The sequence below is a fragment of the Gossypium hirsutum genome, chromosome A01, assembly GCF_007990345.1.
Source record: "Gossypium hirsutum isolate 1008001.06 chromosome A01, Gossypium_hirsutum_v2.1, whole genome shotgun sequence".
NCBI lineage: Eukaryota > Viridiplantae > Streptophyta > Magnoliopsida > Malvales > Malvaceae > Gossypium > Gossypium hirsutum.
This window is the reverse complement of record NC_053424.1, coordinates 5394874-5407309: the sequence shown is the minus strand read 5'-3', so window position 1 is coordinate 5407309 and position 12436 is coordinate 5394874. Positions and strand designations below refer to the sequence as shown.

Genomic DNA, 12436 nt, shown 5'->3' with positions numbered 1-12436 from the left:
GAAATTTCTTAAGAATTAAAAGAAATTTAGAAAGAAGTTTCTTAAGCAATAATTACATAATTATATTATCACATCCTATAATAAATTCCGTAGTTTCTACGTAAATCACATTAAAAGAATTTGCAATCTTGCAAGAAGAAATTGCAACATAAGCTCCCCTTTATATATACACACATATTATGTAAAAGAAGTTGTATGGTCATTCAATTATCTGTCTAGCAATCTCAGTTCTGCCTTTGTTGGTAGCTTGATAAACACCCAAATTCAAATGGGGAATACTTTCCTCAACTTAGCTCTTCTTATCATCTTCCATTTTTCTATGCCTACTTTCTCTATGAAATTAACCACCATACTTACAGATCAATCAGCTCTTTTAGCACTAAAAGATCATGTTATTCATGATCCTGAAAATGTCTTGACAACTAACTGGTCAGCCTCTGCCCCTGTTTGCAATTGGTTTGGTGTAAGTTGTGGATCCAAGCACCGTAGAGTCACAGCTCTAAACCTTACTGGGTTGGGACTCGTACGCACCCTTCCACCTCACTTAGGAAATTTATCATTCCTTTCTCTTCTTCGTATCACAAACAATAGTTTCTATGGCAGATTACCAGTCCAGTTATCCAATTTGCATCGGCTGAAATATCTAAGCTTTGGTAGTAACTACTTCAGTGGAGAAATCCCTTCATGGTTGGGATCATTAACTGAACTTGGAGGGATGTCTCTGTACCACAACAACTTCAAAGGTGTTATTCCATTCTCTTTAGGCTATTTGTCAAAGCTACAGATCTTGGTCTTGTCTGAAAACCGGATTTCAGGTTCAATGCCCTCCTCCATCTTTAATATATCTTCGTTGCAAATAATTGATCTAAGTGATAATATGCTCTCTGGTTTCATACCCTTTGTTCCACGAGATTTGTTTTTGCTAGAAGTCATCGATTTCACCTCCAATAATCTCAGTGGTCATATCCCAAAAGATATGTTTGGTCATCTTCCAAATTCCAAAGAATTGTACTTGAGTTTTAACCAGCTTTCTGGTAGAATTCCTGCCAGCCTATTCAAGTGCAAAGAGTTACAAATGTTATCTCTATCGTATAACCAAATGGAGGGGAGCCTACCAATAGAAATTGGGAATTTGAGTATGCTTCAATACATTTATATTGGTCGGAATCACTTTGAAGGTAATATATGCTAACCATTTGTTAATGAATATAATAATTTAGATGAATCTTGTATTGAGATTGAAAATATAAATTTATTTATTAAATAAAAATTTTCAAAAGAAGATTGAAGAATAAACTAATAAACTACGAGAAAATGATGAGAGAAATAGGATGTGAAATACTAGTGATTATTTCCAAACTATTTTTATTAATTTGCAACTTTTACTGATAGGTTTAATTTCTATTAGTATAGGTAGCATTATGTGTTTTCATTATTTTACAATAATTATAAAAATTTTCAGTCATTGCGAATAGTACATTTCTTCTTTTTCCTTTTTTTCTTTTTTTTTTTATGTTCTTAGAACAATAAACTTATCAACTCAGATAAAAGAAAAATAATATCTATTTTCATTTTCTTAAACTTGTGAATGTTTGTTCTTAATGATTTAATTCATCACTATTTTCTATATTTTTAACTTGTTTCGACTTTAGACCTAAAAATTTCAATTTAAAATTACTTGAAGTACTTTGATATTTGAAAGAGCTCTATAAAAACTAATTGACATAATTGTACACATTTTTAGATAATTTAATTTAAATTTTTTATAATGTTTAAAATATATATAAACTCTTTCCTTCCCCATATTTGTCTAATATTTTTGTTTGGTAAAATTTATGGCAGGTATAATACCACATGAGATTGGCAACCTAAAGAATCTAAAAGTGTTGACTATAACATCTAACAATATTGCTGGTTCTATTCCTCCACAAGTATTTAATATTTCAACTCTAACGATAATTTCTTTGGAAACAAATCAACTCTCTGGCCATCTTCCATCAAACATGGGCCTTTTCCTTCCAAACATGGAGAAATTATATCTTGGTTTGAATCACCTTGTCGGCTCGTTCCCAATGTATATTTCCAATGCCTCTCAGCTTACTCTTCTTGTCATGTCTAGTAATTACTTTTTACGGTCCATTCCTGATAATCTGGGAAATCTAAGAAATTTAAAGATTCTCTACCTGGAGAATAATAATTTAACTTCCTCAAGAATGAGCTTTCTCTTTTCCTTGACAGACTGTAGAGTCTTGGAGAAGATTCTTTTCGGTATCAACCCACTTATTAGTGGTGAACTTCCAAGACTGGTAGGAAATCTCTCAAGTTCTCTTGAACGGTTCTCTGCTTATTCATGCAACATCAGAGGTAGCATCCCCAGTGAAATTGGAAACTTAAGCCACTTGATAAACATTGAGCTCGGAGGCAATAAATTGATAGGACAGATTCCTACTACAATTGGTGTATTGGAAGACTTGCAAAGTCTTTCTCTTGAAAATAATAAGTTGGAAGGATCCATCCCATCTGAGTTATGTCATCTAAACAAATTGGCTTTCTTGTTCTTGACCAATAACAAATTGTCTGGACCAATACCTACTTGCCTAGGTGATCTTGCTTCATTAAGGAAACTATTTCTCGACTCCAATATGTTCTCCTCATCAATACCTTCCACGTTGACAAGGCTTAACTATCTCCTCATCCTATACTTGTCTTCAAATTCTCTAAGTGGTCCACTGCCAATTGACACTGGAAAATGGAAAGTTTTGACTAGTTTGGATTTGTCGAACAATCAGTTCTCAGGTGATATCCCAACTAGAGTTACAGATCTCAAAGACCTCACTCATTTTTCCTTATCCAATAATAAAATCATGGGTTCTATTCCTGAGTCTTTTGATGAATTATTGAGTTTGGAATTCTTGGACTTGTCAAGAAATAATCTATCTGGAGAGATTCCCAAATCCTTAGAGAAACTCCGTTATCTCAAATATTTCAATGTCTCTTTTAATAGACTTGAAGGAGAAATTCCTGAAGGAGGATCATTTGGAAACTACACAATCGAATCATTTAAGGGGAATGAAGCCTTGTGTGGTGCAACTCGACTTCATGTTCCAAACTGCAAAACTAGACCTCTTAGAAATTCCAAGGCAAAAACTAAGCTGAAACTCATAATATATGTAGCTCTGCCAACTGTCTCCACAATTTTGGTTGTGGCTCTGATAATCATTATCTTGCATAATAGGAGGAGGAAAGACAAATTGCCAACTCAAGAAGACATGATACCTTTAGGAACATGGAGACGGTTTTCATACCACGAGCTTCGACAAGCTACTGATGGATTCAAAGATAGTAGGTTGCTTGGTAATGGAAGTTATGGTTCAGTATTCCAAGGGATTCTCTGGGATGGGACGATCATCGCGGTAAAGGTCTTCAAGTTAGAGTTAGAAAGAGCTTTTAAGAGCTTTGATGTTGAATGTGATGTTCTTCGCAACACTCGTCACAGAAATTTAGTCAAAGTAATAAGTAGTTGCTCTAATGATCTTAATTTCAAAGCCTTGGTGCTTGAGTTCATGCCTAATGGGAGTCTTGATAAATGGTTGTATTCCAACACCCAATATTTGGATATCCTACAAAGGTTGAACATAATGATAGATGTTGCATCTGCATTGGAATATCTCCATCACGGTAATGCAACACCCGTGGTTCATTGTGATTTAAAACCCAACAATGTTCTATTAGATGAAGATATGGTTGCGCATTTGAGTGATTTTGGCATCGCAAAACTCTTAAGTGAAGAGGTTTCAATGATACAAACCATGACAATGGCAACATTTGGATATATGGCACCAGGTGATACTTCTAATCAAACTCCATGTTTATTTTTCCATTTCTAATGTAAGTGTAGCATCTGCATAACAAAAGGAATCATATCTGATAACATTTGAGTTTCAAACATATTGAATGTGACTTTTTTGGGAAGCAACTAGATATCTTTTATAACAGGCAAGCATATAATGTTTCAGATATTTTATAGGAATTTTTCATTATCAAGATATCTTTGAATATTCATAATGTTGTTTGAAATTCATACACAGAATATGGAGTCGAAGGAATTGTTTCGACAAAAGGTGATGTGTATAGCTTTGGTATTCTTTTGATGGAAATCATCACAAGAAAAAAGCCCACAGATGAAATGTTTGCAGGAGAAAGAACCTTGAAGAGTTGGGTGATAGAGTCGATATCAGCTTCGCTAAATCAAGTTGTAGATCCCAAGTTGTTGAGCACCATTGGAAGGGAAGATTTAAAAGTCGAGCATTATGCCTTATCCATTTTGCAAGTTGGCTTAGAATGTTGTGTAGAGTTACCAAATGAGAGGCTTCAAATGAAAGAGATTGTTATGAAGTTAAAGAAGATCAAAGAGAAGTTATTAAGGGATATGGAACGAGTTCGATGAAGAGGCAGTTGTTAATTTGACTAAAATAAGCATGAGCTTTGTTTTCTAGCAATGTCTTTGATAAATATGTATACAGGCAGTTGTTAATTTGACTAAAATAAGCATGAGCTTTGTTTTCTAGCAATGTCTTTGATAAATATGTATACATATGCTTTGTTTCCTATAAAGTTCATTAATAGTTATTTTTGCATTTTGTGATTTTTTTTAAAAAAAAAGAAAAATTAGCTACAATAAATGTAATGGGAATCTATATTAATTATTCTTCGATAAGCATTTTCTTTAAATAAAGATCAAGTATGATTAGTTAGGTATTTAATAGTTGATAAACTGTTAAGATCACTAGAAATAATTTTGACCATGCAAGTTGTTAGTCTTTTATACATAAATTATGTATAAAACGAAGTTCAAAAATATTATTATCAGTCGCATAACTGTTTTTAATTATATCAATAAGCACTATTTAAGTTCAGATAAAGTAGGCATAATTTTGATGATCATTTGTACTAATTTTATGAAATTGTATAGGTAAAAATAATTTTTTTATAAAATTAGAAGGAAAATAATTCAAAAACATGAATATTTTTTTGAACATTGTGCATATAAACAAACACCCTTTCAATCTTCTCCAGCTTCAGGTCTGTTTTTCTTTTTCTTACCCCAGCACAGTTTTCTTTGTTTTGTTTTTTTTTACAATTAAAAAAATAACTCTTTTGAAAAATATCAAAGTCCCTATCATTTTTTTATAAAAGATTTTTGCTTGAACACCTCCTCCACAAATGGTGCTGTCAAAGCGTAGCCATAGGTTTTTCAAGTTTGGAGTCCGAAAATTCACAGTTTTCAACCCAGAAAGGGTTTTCCTCCATCAAAATAAAAACCCAAATTTCATGTCATTTGCTTAACGAGAAAAAGAAAACCTTCAACCTGCATGAATGAAGATGAATGAGAAAAGGGATAAAATGAAGGAATAAGAAAGGAAGAATATGAATATAAGGAGAGAGGAAATAAAATATTAAATATAATATTTTTTTATAATTAAAAATACTACATGCGGTCCATAATGGTACTTTAAATATTGGGTTAAAAAAATTAGATACCTAGCTAAAAAAATATTACACAACTTTTTATTTAATTAAGTTCAATAAATAATTTGGTTCAAAAATAAGTTTAATAAATAATGAGAAAATATTTTGTAAATTGTTACTAAATTTTTAGATCTTACAAATTGGGTAAAAGTATAATAAAATATTAAAAAAAAACACTAACTATCAAAGTATGGAAAATAAAGTAACTTATAATTGTGTATTAAAATTTTAAAATGGAGATAATATTAGATAAAGTTTGTTTTATTTACTTAAAAATTATTATTATAATATTTTTATTTTTATAAGACTTAGTATAACATTTAGTATCTCAACTTGATTTTTTTTCTAATTTGGTAATTAATTTTTTGTCTAATTTGATACTTAAATTTGTCACTTTTCTAATTTGGTACTTAAACTTATTAAATGCTATACAATTTACCCAAAACACTAACGGCGTGCTACAAAAATATCGTCAGTATTATTAAAATTTGTGTTAAAAAAATTAGGCATTGAATTATGCTTAATGAATTAATATTGAACAAGAAAACAAGAGTTTTAAAAACCCAAAATAAAAAAAATTCATTATTTTAAATTAGTAAAATGAATAAATAAAATGATAAGTAATTTAAAATTTAAAATAAAAAAAGAAATGTCATGTTATTTGCCACATGCCTATCATACATTGATTATTTTTACAAATTTGTAAAAGTCTAACATTGTTAATATATTGTAAAACATTTTACAAGTCAATGTACCAAATTGAACAAAAAAAAAGATTAAATACCGAATTAGAAAAAAAATCAAATTCAGATATTAAAGAGGACAAAGAAAATATTAAGTACTAAATTAAGAAAAAATATTAAATTTAATTACCGAATTAAGAAAAAATATCAAATTTAAATAAAAAATTAAATAAAAAAATAATTATCAAATTAGTAAAAATAACAAGTTCAATTACTAAATATTATATTGCGCGGCGAATTTCGAGTTGTTTTATAATAAATAATAAATGTATTACTAGATGAAATTGATTGTAATTACCAACAATTTTATTTTTCAACTGCACAGTTTCCTTCCAAATTTTTTAAGGACTTGATTTCAATTTTTAACTTTTCCTTTTGTTTTTCTTTCGTTCTGTTTATATTTCAGTTCTCCAAAATGCCCTCCTTATTTGGCTCTAACCCTTCATCCTCCGATCCTGCAAACGACACCGTGCCTTCCCCTTCCTCTTCTTGTTCCTCCTCTCTGGACATGTGGAATTACTTTTTTGTCCCCATCCTCCTCTGCCTCACCAAAGAACTATCCCTTGCTAAAGCTCAAACCTCAACTGGACTCCTCCTCCCGAGTCAACGCGGCGACGGCTCGGCCGATGATTCACTAATATCCTTTTCGAGTTGCGCGAATGCTGACCCGAAGCTATATTATCGGCCTGTGATTGGGATACTGAGTCATCCAGGAGACGGCGCGTCGGGGAGGCTGAACAATGATACTAACGCTTCCTACATAGCTGCGTCGTACGTGAAGTTCGTGGAAGCGGCTGGGGCTCGAATCATTCCTCTTATTTATAATGAGCCGGAAGAGATTCTTTTCCAGGTAATAATCATGATGCTCATTCCCTTGTAAAAATGCTGAATTTTGACTTTGAATATTTGGGGGTGTGTGTGTTTTTCAAAATTCGGTTAAAAAAAATAGACAGTCGGTCTTTTTTTTTTTTGGTAAATCTATTTTTTGGAAAGAAAAATTCCTGATTTCGAATCTTAAATAACTTATCTGGTCATGAAAAATATTTTCTTTTTGTTAGGTAAAATTCGATACTGTGATTTTTAATATTTTGTTTCATAATAAGTTTTTCCTCTTAATTAAATGTAAGAATATAAAAATGCTTGCTATTCCTGCATTACAAAAAATTCTCTCGTTTTTGTTAAATCATAAAATTAGGATACTACCAGCTGTTGCAATCTCCTTACCGTCTATGCGAAGGATCGAATTTTAGCTTATTTGCATTTTCTGGATATTCTTTAGTACCTTAATATTTGAAATGATATTTTGATTGCTTGGTTGATTGCATATGCATATGCCTTTCATTTCCTTGCTTTGATTTGCTATGATTAGACAGTGTTATGATGCTATGATACCTACTTTAGCATAGTTGTTGCCTTCCTTTGCCAAAAGCCTGTCAGCTTGCTAAGTCTCTTCTCCACCTTCATATTGCAGAAGCTTGAATTGGTTAATGGCGTGCTTTTTACAGGAGGGTGGTCTAAATACGGCTTGTATTATGATATTGCTAAAAAGATTTTCAAGGTAATTTATATTTATATTTGTTTGTTTCTTGATTTTATGAAATTCAAACGAAACTAAGACAAAAATATAGGCAAGAGATTGGTGTTAGCAGGCAAGTCTATTGTTTCTTCAACTTATGCTTCAAATGTTTTTATATTTCCAATTTCCTTGGGTTGCATGTAAAATTTTTATTCTGTGTTTTTGCAGAAAGTTATAGAGAAGAACGATAGGGGAGATCATTTCCCGTTATATGCCATTTGTTTGGGTTTTGAACTTTTAACAATGATTATCAGCGAAGTAAGCACCTCACATTATCTGACATTTTTTTATCTGTTTCCTTTTAAAAAAAGAAAAACAATTTATATTCTTCAGGCTTTTATCTGTTTATATGGCTTTTCTTGATGTAGTTAACTTTTGTTCACTATTGGGACTTTCTCTACTAATATTCATTCATGCGTCATGGCAAAATGACAAAATGAGACGTTTTTAAATTTCTTGATTTAAGGAACTCTATAATTTCCATTTGTGAAAGATTACTGTTGGCCTAACATGGCTAAATAATGGCAACTCCTGCATGTTCATCATATTGTGAAAACTGCAGAATTTGATCTGTTAGGATGTCATGGTTACCTTGTTTGTGGCATCCAAACCAATGGTTGACCTTGCTGGAAAACATTTTCTAATGGATTTGAAATCTCAAAAATTTGAAATCTCAAAATCTTACCTACTGGTTCTTTAGAAATCACTTCATTTCAAGTTAGCTTAAATCTACCCATGACTACTGTATCCAATAACTTATTTTACGTAAGGATTTTCTTTGTTGAATTATAAAAAATTTAACAAAATCTTATTTTAATGAATACATACTTTTTTTCTTCTTGCTGATAGGACAAAAATATTCTTGAACCATTTTCTGCATCAAATCAAGCCTCTAGTCTCCAATTTGTGGAAAATGTTAATATTGAAGGAACAGTATTTCAAAGGTACGAAACCTTTATTACCTTTCATGGTACATTAGTATTGTTTGATTTTGGTGCCATTTTTCTATTGATGCTTTTGCTCAGTTTTTAAATTATTATCCTTGGAGGATTAAGTATTTTATATTTCAAATATGTTTTGCTGGTCATGCATTAGATGCTTTATCGGAAAGTTCACAACTGTTGACGTGTTGAAGTAACAAAAGCCTCTCTGTATGCGCTGCTAAGAAGGGAAAGAGGCTTGCAATACATATGCAGTCTATGTTCTGTCAGACTGATCTCTCCATTTCACTATTTGAATAAGGACTTTATTGCATGAGGATAGAGAAAAGGAAGTCAACTAGTTGCATGAGATTTCCTGAAGTTGTTCTTCAGGTTAAATGATGACCATAGCATAATATTTGGTGTGAAACTTTGGTACTATGGCTTACCACTTTTCTTGTTAGCTTTTGCTTGCACCGTAGGCACATGGCAATGAATTGGTACAGTAACCAGACTTCACCTGAAGCTTTTAGTGAAGACCATAAACAAGTTTAACACTTAAATAGGAAGAGAATAAATGTGTGCTTGTTTAGCTTCCTGATTAGTGTCATTGAATTTGTTCTTATTTGATTGAGGAGAGTTTAATAAATACTTCTCTGAACTTCAGAGTTACACCTTTGATAAATAGCAATAGCTGAGCACAGTAATAAACCTTAATTTCCTGTTTGCTTTATCATCAAAAGGCTTTATGAATTTTGTAGGTATATCCATTTATAATATCTAACCTTTCAATCAGTAGCAAAAATGAGGTGATTTTAAGCTGATAATTTATAGTTTGGTCCAAGTTAGTAGCAGAACGATATTGTTACAAACTTTCTACTTAGCCCAACCTGGTTGACGTTTTTTATGTGAGAGCTTATCTGATTTCTTATAGTGAGTGTAATTATTTGTTCATTGCTCCAGTGAGTGCCACACTTCTACAGCTTGATAGTTATTCTCTTTTGCCAGATTTCCTCCAAATTTGCTGCAAAAGCTTGGCACAGATTGCCTAGTCATGCAAAACCATCGTGTGAGTTTCATGGCTCCTTTCATTAATATTTTAAATTAGTTGCACAACGTGTAACTGTTTGTCTTTTGCTTCTCTAGTATGTCCTCTTTGGATCATTCCTAAAACCATGAACTGATAATGAAGGATCTAAATTCTGATTTATTCAATGTTTTCATTCTTTTTTTTCAATTTTATTGCCACTGGTTGCCTGTTTCCTCTATTTGGCACTTTTAACAGCTTCCTACTTGTTAGCTTGTGCAGGTTATTATTTGAGGGATGAAATGTATTTTAATGCACAGTAAATTGTTCATGCCTTCTGTTCTCCTAATCTGTAATTTGATTTCCTTGAACCTCATTCTTGGTCTCTAAAAGCCTAACTTAGAAGAAAACTCAACTGGCAAGATGTCGTGCTAAGAGTAGAGACCTGTTAAAGAAGAAAGATGCTAACATTTCTTCAGAGTTAAAGATAATATATCCCTATTCAAAAGTTATCTTTCTTTCATGTGCTTATTAAGAGAATCCTTGCCACCCTCTTCTGTGGCACATTGTCTGTGTTATGTTTATATGTACAAGCTAATTAGTATTGCCTAAAATGAATGTCTCATTGTAACAGTATGGCATTTCGCCAGAGAAGCTTCAAAATACTCCAAATCTGTCCAGATTCTTCAAGATCTTAACAACAAGCACAGATAAAAATAACAAGGTTCTGAATCTTACCATCACTATGCCATAGGAAATGTCTTAACTTGATTTATCTCATTACATTTTATGGCTGCTTTAAATGTCCTTATTTCTATTGAAGTGTTAATAATAGGTATATGTCTCCACTGCGCAAGCACATGGCTATCCTGTCACTGCCTTCCAGTGGCATCCAGAGGTACCTCTTTTAGTGTTATCTGATCATCGTCATATTTATGCCTCAGTACAGTTTGGCATGACACTTGTAATTTTTCTTGTTAAATAATAATCATATCTATGACTACTACGAGGAATTGCTGTCTTTTTTTTCCTTATTTACTTCTTTGTGTATCTCTGCTTCTGTTTCTCTTACTCCTTTTAGTTTTGTTTGCAAAACTGTAGTGTTATTCTATGATCCACCAATACACTCCATTTCATTATGAATAGTCTGACCATATGTTTTGCAGAAAAATGCTTTTGAATGGGGCTTGCCTATGATTCCACACTCAGATGACGCCATTGAAGTGACACAACATGTTGCAAACTTTTTAATCAGGTTAGGAATGTTAAATAAGGAAGTTATTAATAGTTCTCTATATTCGTACAATTTAGTCAACAACAAACTGAGCGTTTGTTATATTCGAGTGAGACACAATCTTGCACTTCAGCATATTATTTAAGTTTTTGGCAGCTGTTCCCATGTGGATATGCTTTGCATCGTCCTAGAGCGTATGTAAGGAAGAAATGTTTAAAGGAAATTTGATAAATTTTAGTATATAAACAATATAAGAATATAAACAGTTTAGTATGAAAGGAGAAGGAAAGGAAATAGGCAAACTTCATTTTCAGCATGCTATACTACAAAGTAGTTTTTCTGGCTGAGAATGAAATGCCCGTAGTTTTACGAATATATGAAAGAGGAAAGGGAAGAAAACGCATATTTCTAATTATGTGACAGACTAGTGGTGAGATATTTGTGTTCTTGGCATAAGAATTTGAGTTCAAACCCCAACATCATTTTGCCGTACCCAAATTATAAAAAATAAGTACCATCTCTTTCCTTCATCTGTTTGGAAGATGAGGTAATTTAACTTTCTTTTTTTCTGGTACAGGGAGGCTAGGAGATCGCTGAATAGGCCAGCTGCTCAAAAAGTGCTTGACAACCTTATTTATAATTACAGCCCCACGTTTTGTGGGAAAGCTGGGTAAGCTGATACATCAATCCTTTTAAGTTTTGACACTATTAGGACACCATCCTTTTGAATGTAAGCTGATTGGCATGTTTGTGAATTCGAATGCTGTAGGAGGGGTTTCGATGAGGTCTACATCTTTACACAACGTCAAGCTCGGATTTGATTGAGTTGCATAGTTAAAGATGTACGTGGTTGGATATATGTATATTGTTGACGTTGTATTTGCATTGTGATTTGTTCAAGTTCTGAATATGATTGCTCTCTTCATTTATATAAGTTACGGACTGGATGCTTGCCACTGAAGTCATACTCATTTTATCATATGAGTAGGTGTAGTTGATAAATAAAGTTTGCTACGTTTATTCTTATTTGTGTTATGAATAAGCTTGAATACTTTACCATAGAAATAGGGTTTAAGCTTAAATACATTATTTTTGTGTGAGATAAATATAAAAAGAAATGGATTTGTATTTGATGCGGTTTATGACATGCTAAGGGTAATTTACATAAATGTCCAAAACTGTTAAATTGGTAACAGTACGCTGATGTGGTTGTTAACTTAATAATATGTTTTTTTTTAACCATTAATTTTATTTCACTTCATTTTCATGTCATATTATAATTAAAAAAACTATTTTAAACCCAAAATTACAATATGACATGGAAATATGGAATAAAATTAATGGTTAAAAAAACATATAATTAAGTTAACAGCCGACTATTGAGCAATTTAACGGTTTTGAACTTAA

At 32.0% G+C, this 12436-nt stretch overlaps 2 protein-coding genes across 2 annotated transcripts; both read left to right on the top strand.

Annotated features, from left to right (window-relative positions):
- Positions 1 to 268: 268 nt before the first annotated feature.
- LOC107917217 (putative receptor-like protein kinase At3g47110) lies at positions 269 to 4447 on the top strand. Its single transcript, XM_016846592.2, has 3 exons — positions 269 to 1178; positions 1843 to 3843; positions 4089 to 4447. The coding sequence occupies exons 1-3, from the start codon at positions 269 to 271 to the stop codon at positions 4445 to 4447; spliced, it is 3270 nt and encodes a 1089-aa protein (XP_016702081.2).
- A 2111-nt stretch (positions 4448 to 6558) lies between these two features.
- Positions 6559 to 12055, top strand: LOC107918036 (gamma-glutamyl hydrolase 2). The gene is made up of 10 exons (XM_016847532.2): positions 6559 to 7122; positions 7744 to 7830; positions 8017 to 8106; positions 8698 to 8792; positions 9777 to 9837; positions 10430 to 10519; positions 10631 to 10693; positions 10962 to 11050; positions 11607 to 11699; positions 11799 to 12055. Exons 1-10 carry the CDS (start codon positions 6688 to 6690, stop codon positions 11848 to 11850), a joined length of 1155 nt encoding a protein of 384 aa, XP_016703021.1. The 5' UTR covers positions 6559 to 6687; the 3' UTR covers positions 11851 to 12055.
- The last annotated feature ends 381 nt before the right edge of the window (positions 12056 to 12436 follow it).

What these genes read in the sequence shown, in the direction of transcription:
- LOC107917217 (XM_016846592.2), top strand. Translation starts at nt 269, where the DNA reads ATGGGGAATACTTTCCTCAACTTAGCTCTTCTTATCATCTTCCATTTT. An exon ending in TGGTCGGAATCACTTTGAAG is followed by an intron (nt 1,179 to 1,842) that starts GTAATATATGCT and finishes AATTTATGGCAG; the next exon opens with GTATAATACCACATGAGATT. An exon ending in ATTTGGATATATGGCACCAG is followed by an intron (nt 3,844 to 4,088) that starts GTGATACTTCTA and finishes ATTCATACACAG; the next exon opens with AATATGGAGTCGAAGGAATT.
- LOC107918036 (XM_016847532.2), top strand. Translation starts at nt 6,688, where the DNA reads ATGCCCTCCTTATTTGGCTCTAACCCTTCATCCTCCGATCCTGCAAAC. An exon ending in TTGCTAAAAAGATTTTCAAG is followed by an intron (nt 7,831 to 8,016) that starts GTAATTTATATT and finishes GTGTTTTTGCAG; the next exon opens with AAAGTTATAGAGAAGAACGA. An exon ending in TAACAATGATTATCAGCGAA is followed by an intron (nt 8,107 to 8,697) that starts GTAAGCACCTCA and finishes TCTTGCTGATAG; the next exon opens with GACAAAAATATTCTTGAACC.